At 39.9% G+C, this 12624-nt stretch overlaps 1 protein-coding gene across 6 annotated transcripts in view; it reads right to left on the reverse strand.

The window, feature by feature from the left end:
- GPHN (gephyrin) overlaps positions 1 to 12414 on the reverse strand; it is a gene marked incomplete at its 3' end in the record, with an annotated part of 311539 nt that extends 299125 nt beyond the window's left edge. For all 6 annotated transcript variants that reach the window (XM_080619965.1, XM_080619964.1, XM_080619962.1 and 3 more), the window contains exon 1: positions 12330 to 12414. In XM_080619965.1, coding sequence (XP_080476091.1) covers positions 12330 to 12393 — 64 coding nt within the window. In that variant the 5' untranslated portion in view covers positions 12394 to 12414. The remainder of the gene's footprint in view (positions 1 to 12329) is intronic.
- Between the last annotated feature and the right edge of the window lie 210 nt (positions 12415 to 12624).

Here is a 12624-nt window from a genome sequence, read left to right on the forward strand (position 1 = left end):
GTCTAAAATACTTTTACTTACTACTGAACTTTACTTTAGGCTAGCTTAAGTTAAGAGTTATTTCAAGGCTAGTTAACAAAAGGCATCTCTTATACCTGTTCAGGTACTTTCTCTAGAGTATCCAAAGATTCAAAGGACATGCCCTCACCCACATCACCCTCACAAAATGCACAGGAACAGTCCAAGAGCTGGTATCTTTGCGGACACTACCTACTGGAAGTCCTCCTCAGCACTATGTACTGGAAGATCTCTCTGGTATGCACAAGAATTGTAGGAAGCACACACAATCCTGTGGAGGCATAAATCAGCAAATACTGTGTCTATACAATTGTTTCTGTTTGGTTCAAGAGTGTGGATTTCAAGCTATCTCCTGATGATGCCAAACTACCATACTTTGGTTCACACTGCAGAGGATCAAAGCACAAATGCTGAATTCATTTTGGATAAAACTAAACAACATGTACTCCAAGAATGCATCTAATGCACTCCCTCCAACCATTAGTTACATTTTGCTCCATGGGTTTTGAGCTAGCATGAAGCAAAATACCGTGTGAATGGTGCGAATCTTAAGCCCCTGGTAGAAAGTTGTCTGCTCTGCAAGTCTGCTTCTCTGAGCCTGCACTACTTACCAACGTGGACTTCACTTAAATTGAATGAAATCACAAAAGGTAAGTTACAGTCCTACAGTCTAAGTTACAGTGTAAGTTACAGAATTACAGTCAAAGGACTTATGTAGGTACAGCAGGAAAGCAAAGGTTTGTTGTGGTTTTTTTTAATCACCTACTTATCGTTGAAGAATTGAGAGAGCACCTACTTATCCAAACACAAAGAATTTCTGCATCTGCCTGTTTTTTCCTGCAGTGGCTACTAGTTGGAATGTCACCATCTAGGCGGTTAAGTTTAAATTCATGCTTTGAATGAATTATAATATATATTTTGCTACTGCCTCAAATGGCTCCAGGCTGATGTTTTCACAATATCTTAAACATAGAGGAAGCTCTTGAATGCGCCCTAATTGTTAGATACTTTCCAGATGCTAATGAGATTTCACCCATTCATTTTAAAGTGTTTTTGTCTACATATTTTTCACATGCACAGCTGAATTTACTTTCTAGAGGGTGAAGTACAGGTAGAACATTTTTAGCAGGTGTTTGGTGCAGAAGAAAGATCTTAAGAATAATCTATTGCTAAAAATATTGGGGAGGGTACCAAAAGCTGCTACTATTCTGGTAAGAAATACTGAAAGTTATTACTATTTCACATCTAAATCTCCCTTATGATTTGATGACTCCTTACAGCATCTTACATATAACAATAACAAAACATAAGACACGCTATCAAGGAATTAAGAGATTTTCCTAATATTAAGGATAATCCATGATGTCCCAATTTAATGCTTTACTGAAATTTGCCTCAGACGCCTTTTCCAGAAAGATGTTCTGTTCATCAAAGCACGCCAAAAAAAAAAAAAAATCTACTTCAACCCTTTTCTGATGAAACAATGGTGAAATGACAACTAGTATTTTCACTAATTCTCTTTGATCAGCCGCCAAGCCAAAGAGAAAAGTCATGTACTGAAACCAGTGCATAAACTAGAGCTACACCCTTTGGAATAAAGAAATAGGAAAAGGCAGGTTGAAGCTTAACTATCACAGGAAATTCTTTAGCAGTTGTTTTTTCAGCAGTTGCTTTCAACACAAATTTTAGAATTTCCCTTTTTACCTTCGATGCTTAGGAAAAAAGCTTGAGTCTTACTCAGATAAGAAGCTCCTGCACATTTGAAACACTAGTAATAATTTTAATTCTTACCCTTACGGAATTTGACTGACAAGATCAGACCTTAAAGTTTTACAGCATACCTCCCTGCTGTGGAACAGAGTATATTCCTGAAAAACAGATGTCAGAATAGCATTAGGTTCTGGAGCAGTTTAAATATACCCAACTTGAACCGTATATATCTTACTAACATGACCATTCCCACCCTCCTGAAGCTCTGTGCCTTGCCTTCCGCTCAAAGAGTTATGCCCTACAGCACTACTCTGTAGTCACACCTACTTGAAAAAGTTACAAGATTTCTCTCCAAAATCTCAGCACCCTCTTAAGACTCCTGATTTATTCTACATACCTTTTACTGGTTTCTTCTTTTTTTTATTTTCCTAAATAAAGACCAGAACAAAAATCTGCATGTCCAGAATGGCTTGGAGTCCCTTGAAATGGGAGGGATTTGCATTCTCCCCCTCAGTCCCCAAGAATTTTCAGCCTGATCGATTAAAATTACCATTAAAATAGCCTTTTAAATAACTTGAAGTACTTTCATTTAGATTTAGCTAAAGCTGGTAGCTAGGGAGTTATACCTCACTGATTTACTACATACATCTATTGAACAACATTAGAGTGACTATTTGGGAAGGAATTACAAAAACATTCTCCCAACGCTCCGCTTTATATAATGTTTGTTCTAAAATAGTCTCCGGATTTTCTCAAAGTATTAAATCAGAGTGTAACAGCAATTATTAAGTTTCAATTGGAGGGAGTCACACACATACATGTATCTGCTGTGACTTTCTCCCAGCATTTCTGGAGTTTTCTCATTATTATCCACCAAAACACTTTGTCCCTGCACTATCTTCAAAAGATATATTTCACAACATTTTTCCTCAGTATGCTTAATTTACAGTTCATTTCTCCAAGAAGCTGACTTTGAAGATCCTTGGTTTGCTGCAGGCTTATTTAATGTCACCCCTTGAGAATTTAGACAACTAAAAAAGACAAAAAAAAAAAAAGAGAGAGGAAATAAAAAGTAGCTGTTCCCTTTAATCTTTGGGGTTTTCTGCTTTTTTTGGAAACAACAGGTATTTTTCTCACCACATCTGTACCTACTTTTAGGCATCTTGCTGTTTTCTCCTGACATTTTTTTCCCCCAAGATAAAGATTCTGACAGAGAGTAGTACATAGTAAGCCTTTGGCTTCTCATCGTCTACATTGCTATGCCACTACTCTACAGAATACAAAAGACCATGCCAATGGGAAACTACCTACTGCTTGAATTCCTGGAAATTTTCTTCCAGAAACATGCACCGCCACCCAAACTTTCCTAAGACAAGATTTGCAAGTACTTAAGTAAAAGGATACGTACCTCCCCTACACCATCTTCTCTTTTACAGTCTGGTCTGACATCAGAATCCCATGAAAACTGTTTCAGGAAGGGGTAAGAAATAGCAGAGTAGAAGTCTATTGGCTTGCCAAATTCCTAACTAGTGCTACATTCGGTGTCTCTTCAAGAATTACTGGTCGAAAGCTGTACACACTTCATCTCAGGCCTTGCTATCAATCCCTCCCTAAATGGCCTATCCCAGGGCATTAAAAGCAGCTTGCTAAGAAAAAAAGGGGGTGTTATCTTTTTTTTAACGGCAATCTGCCTATTCTGTCATTCATAGAGACCCTAGAAACCTTCCCCTTTTGAGTCAGATCTGCAGGATACTTCACTGCAATTAATTTTAATTTCTGAAGTATATTGTTCTTCATCCATACAGCTTTCCATAAAATGATTCTGAATAAAAATTATTCTGCTCACTTCCCAGACTTCAGTATGAATTTAAATCTCCCACAGCATACATTAAAACACACACACACACACAAATCCACCAGCCAAAACAAAACAAAACAAAATGCAAACTATCAAAATAACACCATAATATCATATACTTAAATTTCTACTTCCCGATTTCAGGTCTCAAAAGTCACACATGTTATGGAGGAAAACCAACAAGATAAATACACGAAAGATTTTCTGAATGAAAAATATTCCACATAGATTAAAAATTCCCTCCAATATAAAGTACAATGAAGGAAATGAAGAATTTCATAACCACACAGTAAGCACTTAAAAGCCCCAAAATTTTTATAGTTCCAAGCCCCCAAGCATTCTGCTTCTTCACTCTACTACATAGAATCATAGAATAGTTAGGGTTGTAAAGGACCTTAAGATCATCTAGTTCCAACTCCCCTGCCATGGGCAGGGACACCTCACACTAAACCACGTCACCCAAGGCCTCATCCAACCTGGCCTTGAACACCGCCAAGGATGGAGCATTCACAACCTCCCTGGGCAACCCATTCCAGTGCCTCACCACCCTCTCAGTAAAGAATTTCTTCCTTAGATCCAATCTAAACTTCCCCTGTTTAAGTTTGAACCCATTACCCCTTGTCCTGTCACTACAGTCCCTGATGAAGGGTCCCTTCCCAGCATCCTTGTAGGCCCCCTTCAGATCCTGGAAGGCTGCTGTGAGGTCTCCACGCCGCCTTCTCTTCTCCAACTGATAACATTTAATTACAAAAGAAAAAAGTATATCTGAGAAACATGCATTTCTATTGTTGCAGTCCTAAATACGTATGCAATACTTATTACTCTATTGGACTATTTATGCACTTCATACGTTGAATACACAGTGAACCATTAAAGACTACTGTTCTAGGTAACTCACTTGCATATGGAGCCAAATTAACATTGAGTCAGTTCTTTTGGGTATTGGTATACATCAAAAAACACTTCACTGCTCAGAACTAAGTTTTGTAACACACAGCTATTCACTAAATCACTGAAGTCAGCCAGTGGAAGTTTTGCTATTTATCTCATAGTACAAAGAAGAGATGATGTGTTTTACTCCTTACAGAATACCATTAATATCATTCACCCACCTTGTGATAGTAGGATAGAGCCTGGTTTTTACAGGATTTTCCAAAATGTACACAAAGGAGATTATTCTTGAGGGCTTATGCTGATTTTTTTCCACTTGGCAAGTTAGGCGTAAAACAAACCCTCAGTAAATTAGTATGAAAACAAAACAAGTAAACAAAATATCACATACAAATCTCTTGCAAAATGAGATTTTCTAAGATAGGCTTAATTAAGCCTATTTTTCCCAAGCACTTTTTTATGCAATTACTGTTGCTTGTAAACTTCACTTACTTTTTTTTAATCACAAAACAATTGAGAAAAGTAAAATGCTATGCTACTTTTTTCATTAATTAAAAATATCCCACATAAAAAAGGCTGTTACCTGCTCATTTCCCATACGGTTGTTTATTACCCTCTTATTCTCCAAGAACAGCTTCTTCAGTCATTCTGCTAAACTTTCAAGAAGAATTCTGTCATGCACAAGACTACTGTTATGCGACCATTTCAATACAAGAAGAGTTGTGTACTACTTCTACACATAGGAACAGAATGTAAATTATTTCTTTTATTAAATCTGCAAGTTAAGACCTTATAAACATTTAAAAAGTGCTAAAATTTGTTCTTACTTTTAGTTATCATGTCCTCCTGTAGCATGATATCAATCTCTCAAATTGCAGGCAACAAAACCTATATTTGCTCATTAAAAAAAAAAAAAATTTTAAGCCCATTAGCAAAACTGTTTCAATCAAAAGTATTTTCCCACATATTCAAAATAAACCTTTTTTGTTTTTTCAATTGTTCAAGCTAAGAAGGAAAATCTTAACTTTCATTTCACACATACATTGTAAAATAAACTTCTTTGTTTGCAAAATGTTAGAAATTTCAAGACAGACATTTTCAGAAAAAGCTATGGGTGACACTGCAGTACAATATAAAAGCACCTGTCAACAAAAGTGCTCTTCTCTCTTTACTTGAAAAAAAACAAACAAGCAAACAAAGAAATAGATACAGCTGAATTAACATTACAGGGGAGAAATTCTGAGCCTGTGTATCAGACTTTTGTATGCTAGACATTCCAAAGCATTGGCTGATGGTCAGATACTATGTTATTATAGAGACAGCAAATCAACTAAAGGTTATCCCAGAACTAAGTTAATTCACCTGAAAACCACAGTTCCTATTTTTTAAGGTAAACAGCACAGAGATTTTTCACACAATACCAGAAAAGGGACAAATATAAACCTAGAAAAGTAAATGAAAGCATAATATAATGGATAAACTCTATACTGCTAAATATGATTTTCAGACATGGAGTATGGGCAAAGATGGAAGTCTTTCAACTGTAGTTAAGAAAACTCAAAATCAAGAAACACTGGTTAGACAAGACTTCTCAGTCCACCTCTATAAGAACACATAAGCCCCAGATTAATGGTCATTTATTACATAAGTAGATATTAATTAAAACATCCATGTATAGTTGGGAAATAATCTCTTGCTTTGCATGCCTTTAACTTCCACTTATTTCGGTTCAAAAGAAACAGTATTACAGCAAGCAAATTAAACTGTAAGTTAAAGAGTCTGCTGTACCACTGGGATTCCAGTCACCAATTTTTGTTCCACACTACATATCAAAAACAGTGAGAAAAAATCCTGGACTTTTCTCTTCTTTAACTACAGAAAGTAAAGGTTCCTATTCAGCACTGTTAAAATTATAAAAATGAAACTCAGTAATTGCATTGATCACTAGACATAAAAGCTTATCATTGTGGCCAAATGAATAAACCAATAAGAAATGTTTTTGTGAAGACCTATGGCTACAAATGGCAAAGAGAGAGATCTAATTTCTATGGATAAACTCAACATTATGACAGCCTTACAGTTGGAAAAGACAAAAAACAATGTTGCTCAGTCTAGAATGTTTTACTTTTAATGGAACTACAGCACTTCTCTACTTCTAGAATTAATTCGCTGAACTAAGCTTTTGAAAGCTACAGCTCCTAGGAACAGCTACTGACTTGAATTTCTGTTTTGAAGACAAGTGCTTACAAGATGTAGTTTTTCACAGAAAAGCAGACCAGAAAAAAAAAGCTAAACAACTTCAATTTAGACAATTAGGCAATTTGACACTAAGCCTGAGCAAACTTAATGTCGGTCCTTACCCTCTCACTCCCACGTCTGTAAGAAAGCTCACCATAACTTCCGATGCACATCCAAAACATGAACAGCATCACCACCAAGAAAAGATCTTACAACTTGCATGCTATTAAAGAACAGTCTTAGAGGAAAGTCAAGAGAAGGTACCTCATGAAGTAGGAGAGACGTATATGAATTTTTAGACTGAAAACTAACAGCATATATTTCTAACACAGTCTGACTAACAAATAATGACATTCTAAGCATTTTGTTCCCCTCATTTCTCAAATGTAATTTTTACAAAACTTCCACACTGGCAAACTTCAGCTCTGCCCAAGTAAACTCTGTTTGGATGATGTCTCAAGTAGACAATGCCCTCACTAGCCAAGAGTGCTAGCCTCAGCATGATACATTCAGACACAACGTGTACAGGCAGGGTTATTTCAACAACCTAAATGGTCTCAGACACTTAAAGATGCTAGTGTAACCTTTCACACTACAGTGTGAAGAGGCTAAACAAGGTCTGAGGTTATGCTTTCAGAAACATTTGTCTGCTTTATTGTGCAGGCCCATGGAAACAACTGGCATTCAAAATGTTTTAATCTTTACTTAGAGGAAGAAAGGAAGAATAAAGTACCTGAAGAAGAAATCATTAATGAAAGGTTGCATCTTGCACCCTCTAATTGAAAAAATGCTTCATAAAGGTGAAAAGCTGTATCACTGGATATAGCAATACAGGACAACTAAATATGGTAAAACTATCCTGAAAAAGAAAGTCTTTTTTTAAACAAGCAAGAAATAATACAGAAAGAGGAGTAAAGACATAAAAGACACTTTGTCCCTAGTGATGACTCTTGCTAACAGACCTCAAGAGCAGACAAACACTGCTGAAGCTTCATTAGCCATTTGACAAAGTTTTATCAGGAATATTCTGAAAAACACATGTAACAAAACATCAATTTTTGACCAGCTACACTAGATGCTTACTGGACAGAAAACAAGAAGAGAAGAAAATAAAAAGAAAGTGGGGATGGAGAGAAAAAAGGACAAAGTAAACTAGACACCAGAGAGAATCAGCCTCTTTCTCTCATCAGGCTAGTGGAGACGGCAACATCATTTTGATCTCTCCGGATGTTTCTAGTCAAGGGTCTGCTTAGTCCCTCACGTAACAGGAAAGGTCACAGGTTATGTAACTTTTGCCAATGTCACCATCAGTGAAGGACGACCTCATATTGATTCAACTCTGGGCACTGCATCCATTTCTCTTCCCCTTTTCTAGCCAACTTCAGCATTACAAAACTCTTTACTTACTAATTCAGGTTTAATATCCGGACTTCAGTGGTAACTCATTAACATCCATTCTGTTAAGAGATATCCCAAATATGAAAAGCTTACCAGGGGCAACCAGAATAATTCTGTATCAATGTCTGTATTTTACTAAGGAAGTTTTGGTGCACAACATAGCAGACAGCATGTATACAATTCAATCTTTACCATAAATGTAGATATTTTTCCTCTTTTTCCTCATTTGTATACCCCATATTTCTTCTCTGTGTGTGCATTTCTTTTTTAAAATAAGATATCCAGAGCACTTACATGACAAAACTCTGGCCACTGTTAGCCCGTATCTCCTCCACTATCTCATTCTCCATCACAAAACTCTCCCAGTCTGATGGTCAGCATCACAAGTCCCTTTAAAATGTATTTTACTATAAGGGTAACCTCATGACAACATAACATTGAAGCTCTATTACTAGCTTGCATGCCTGCGCTAAGCAGCAGTGGCAGAAGAGGGAAAACCTAGATCTGTAGTTCAGGTGAGCAGTATCTTTAATACGAACACTTCTTTAAACACTAGGGCTGAATACAACACTAATAGTTCCTTTCTTTTCTTGGGTTGCAAAATGTCTTGAAATGACAATGAAGATTAGAACTCAGTTTTCCACCCACAGACTAGTGAGACTTCCTATTAGCTTAAGACACAACCCTCTGTTTTACAAGTTTCACAGTTTTGTATTTCATCATTATATATTATTTCTTCCTGCTTCTGTAAATAAACTTAAATCTACAACTTTCTGATACTCAAAAATAAACATGAATGACATCTGCAAGTCAGCAGATACTGTATACACTAAAGTACTTTTTTCAGATTCCAGGAAGACAGTTCTTTCACATTGAGAAAATGTCCTAATTACAGACTCCATTCTTTTTATTCAGTCTTAACTAAAAGACCTTGACAGTTTGGATTTTGGATATAAAAGAAGCTAACAAGTTTTTTGGTTGGTTGGTTGATTTAAAAAAAAAAAACAAAAAAAAACCCACAAAAAAAAACCACAACCAAAGCAAACAAACAAAAAATAACCACCAAGGTCCTGCATTCTGTACAATTTTGCATTTGAACACAGTAAGCTACTTTGGCTAAACAATAAACAAACTTGCTGCTTCTCTAATCCATTGTACCTGTCTGAATTTGTCACAAGTGAAGAAATACATTTTTGTTTCTAGATGGGAAGCTAACAGTGCACACACAAAAGTCTGCTAAGCAAAACAAAATACAGTAACTTACCCAAAACAAAATAAAATGCAATTTAACTAAGCGATGTGACAAACATTATTCACTCTGTAATAACATCCTCTGGAGCCATGTGCATCAATCTTGACAAGAGACAAGACTAAAACCAAGCCCAGATAATTTTTTTTATGTCCCGATTTAAAAATAAACACTCGACTTTATTTCAAATAAATTCAAAAGAGTAAGTAATTTAAATTCCATCTGAATACTATCACAAGGTGCAATAATAGTACTTTGTAAACTGAGTATACCAGGTCTAATAGGAACATAAATCTATATGCCTATGCTGGCAACCCCCAAGTATATGCTGCTAACAAAACAGATATGATCTTAATTAAAAAAGCTAAGGAAGTCATGTTATGTTAATTATCTAATTTCTGATCACTGAGCTATTCTAAATGATTAAAACAAACAAACAAAAAAACCTCAAAGAAACAAACAAACAAAAAAAAAACCCTAAAACCACCAAAATCCTGTTCATACCTAACCTTTCCATTCCTAAACTTATTCCTTCATACACCACCCAAAATGCAATTATTAGTTCATTTCAATGAGAAGAAAAAAAAAAAAAAACCCACAACAAAAACAACCAACAACAGAAGAATGGATTTTTAATTTGCTGTTTTTCCACAGCTGAAACAGCAGAAACAACTAGGGGGTCCAAACCCTCTAAAGTACAAATATTCTCTTTTAGGTATTAAAGGAAATGTTAAAGTGGAAAATAATCAAGTTTGGCCAAATACATGATCATAAAGTAACATATTCATATAAAATTCTGCTTCATGTCTACAAACATCACAAAAAGGGGGTTAGGAAAACTGTTAGAAACCAACATGCCTCCTTTCAAGATGGCAAAATAATTCTTTGAAAAAAATTTTCAGCCTTCAGTTCAAAACAACAGCATAAGGGAGTAAGGGCTACAACTGTTCTTTTTGCTTATGCCTTTTGTTTTTTCGTTTTTGCTCTTTTCAGTGGAATTGTAAATTATGGTACAAAGTATAAAAAGTTTAATAGTGTTCAAACAGGATTTACAATACAAAATAAAAACCTATGTGTTCTGGAAGATTACCTGAAGCTACCTTAGGACTGAAATCATTATTTAAATGAATATTTAAATAATATACCATGTGTATCTAATCCTGCATTCTGGGAACATGTCCAGGTGAAAGTTATTACAACTCACTGATAAACAGAAAATAATAATCCAAGTTACACAGCATGAAGTTGTATCAAATATGCAAAGAGCATTATGCTAGCAAAGACGTCTTTCCCACTTTAACTTCTGCAATAATATGCAATTGCATGCACATCCTAGCTTTTGGGAACAAAAGGTACAAACTCCCCAGTTTGACTCATAGAATGATTTGGGTCAGAAGGAAACTTAAAGATCATCTAGATCCAGCCCCCCTGCCATGGGCAAAGACACCTTCCTATAAACCAGGTTGCTCAAAGCCCTGTCCAACCTGGCCTTGAACATGACCAATAGGGTGGATAGGTATCCACAATGCTTGCATCTGGTCAAACCTGCTCTGTCCTCATCAAGGATGTGACTGTCCGAAATTGGAAGGAAAGGATTTCCGCTTCTACTGTACTGTGCTTTTCCAGCGGTCTACCGTCAGCATCACCTTGCAGTCGAACGCTTCTCAGGAAGAGAGAGAGGGTCTAGCCCGGGCAGCGGCAGGGTTCAGTACCCGGAGTGGGAACAGCTCCCGCCGCTCCGGGATTCCCGCCAGCCACCCGCAGTCGAGCGGGCAGGGAGCACCAGCCCGGTCCCGAAGGAGCCGTGACACGGAGGCGCTCGGGGTAAATATCGCTGGGTTTAATAAATAACTTTCGGGTTTACCCCAGACCTCCCCTCCCATGAATGCATCCCCTTTCACCCCGAAAGCCTTCCGGCTCCGAAGCATGCTCTCAAAGCCGCTTTTTTTCCATAATCAGTCACGTCTCCCCAAGCTCCAGATAAAAGCTACTGAGCTTGACGTGCAAACATTTCACTAAAATCTCTCCCGTTCCTTCACCAGAAACGCTATTTACGCCCTTACGCACTCGAACCCCCCCAGGGCTTCATTTCTGGGCGTACCGCGCTCCACGGAACACTGGGATAACCGCAAAGCCCACCCCAAAGGGCGAAGAAATCCCGAAGCCTGCAACACACGTACCGGCCACGGCTCTTGGAACCATCCTGTGCAACCATCGTATGTCATGTGCCAGGGGTTTATTAAAGGATCATCCATGAGCTATGAGCAGCGGCATCGTACGTGCCCTCCTCCTCCCCATAACAGAAGGCACACAGGCATACGCATCTCTCCCTCTCCCCCGCCGAAAGAGAAGGCCACGGAGGGGGAAGGGAAGGAGTCATCCTAAAGGTGTCTGCCGTGCGGAGCGTGCCGCGCTCAGAGGCACCCCCTGGGGCCGGGAGCTCAGGCCGCCTCCCGCCGCCGCCGCCCGAGGAAGGCAGGCCCGTCTCCCGCCGGCCCGCAGCCTGCGCCGGCCGCGAGCTCCCTTCTCAAACGCCTTCGCACTCACAGATCCACCGCGTTTAAAGGAAGCCCGGCGACGTCTGAACCCCCTTCGTCCCTTTGGCCAGGCGCCCACGTCCGCACCCCGTCCCCTCCACACGGGCTACTCCCGGGCCAGTCACCGGGCTGCGGTGCCCAGCAGCCACCCGCTCCCTCGGCCGCCTGCGGCAGCAGTTCCCGGGGCTCCCCGGCCTCGCGCACACGCTCCCCGCCGCGGCGCCGCCCCCACGTCCCGGGGCCCGGTCCGAGGCCTCGGCCACGGCACGCACGGCGAAGCGGCGGCTCCCTCGGCAGCAGCAGCGCCACAGAGGGAGACTGCCAGGGCAGCCCGCGGGACGGCTTGACGGTGCGCACCGACCCGCGGCCGCCTCCCTCCTCTCCCCCTCCCCGCCCCCCCCCAGCGCCGTACCCGGCCGCAACACGTTACCTGTGAGGACCCCGACGCGGATTTGGTGGTCGTGGTTCGTTAAAATCATCCCCTCCGACGCCATGTTTCCCGGCGCAGTCACCGCACTGACAGGAGCGAGCGCGGGGGGGGAGGGGGCGGGAGCGCGAGAGCGGCGAGAGCGCAAACGGGGGACGAGCAAAGCACGGAAGAGCGGGGCGGGGACAACCCGGGGAGGGGCGGAGCTAACCCAGGGAGGGGCGGAACCAGCGCCAGCGCGGGCCGGCTGATAGAACTGCGAGCCTGCGAGCGGAAGACTGGCGTGCTGCGCGCAGTC

Source organism: Psittacula echo, assembly GCF_963264785.1.
Source record: "Psittacula echo genome assembly, chromosome: 5".
In the NCBI taxonomy this organism is placed as follows: Eukaryota; Metazoa; Chordata; class Aves; order Psittaciformes; family Psittacidae; genus Psittacula; species Psittacula echo.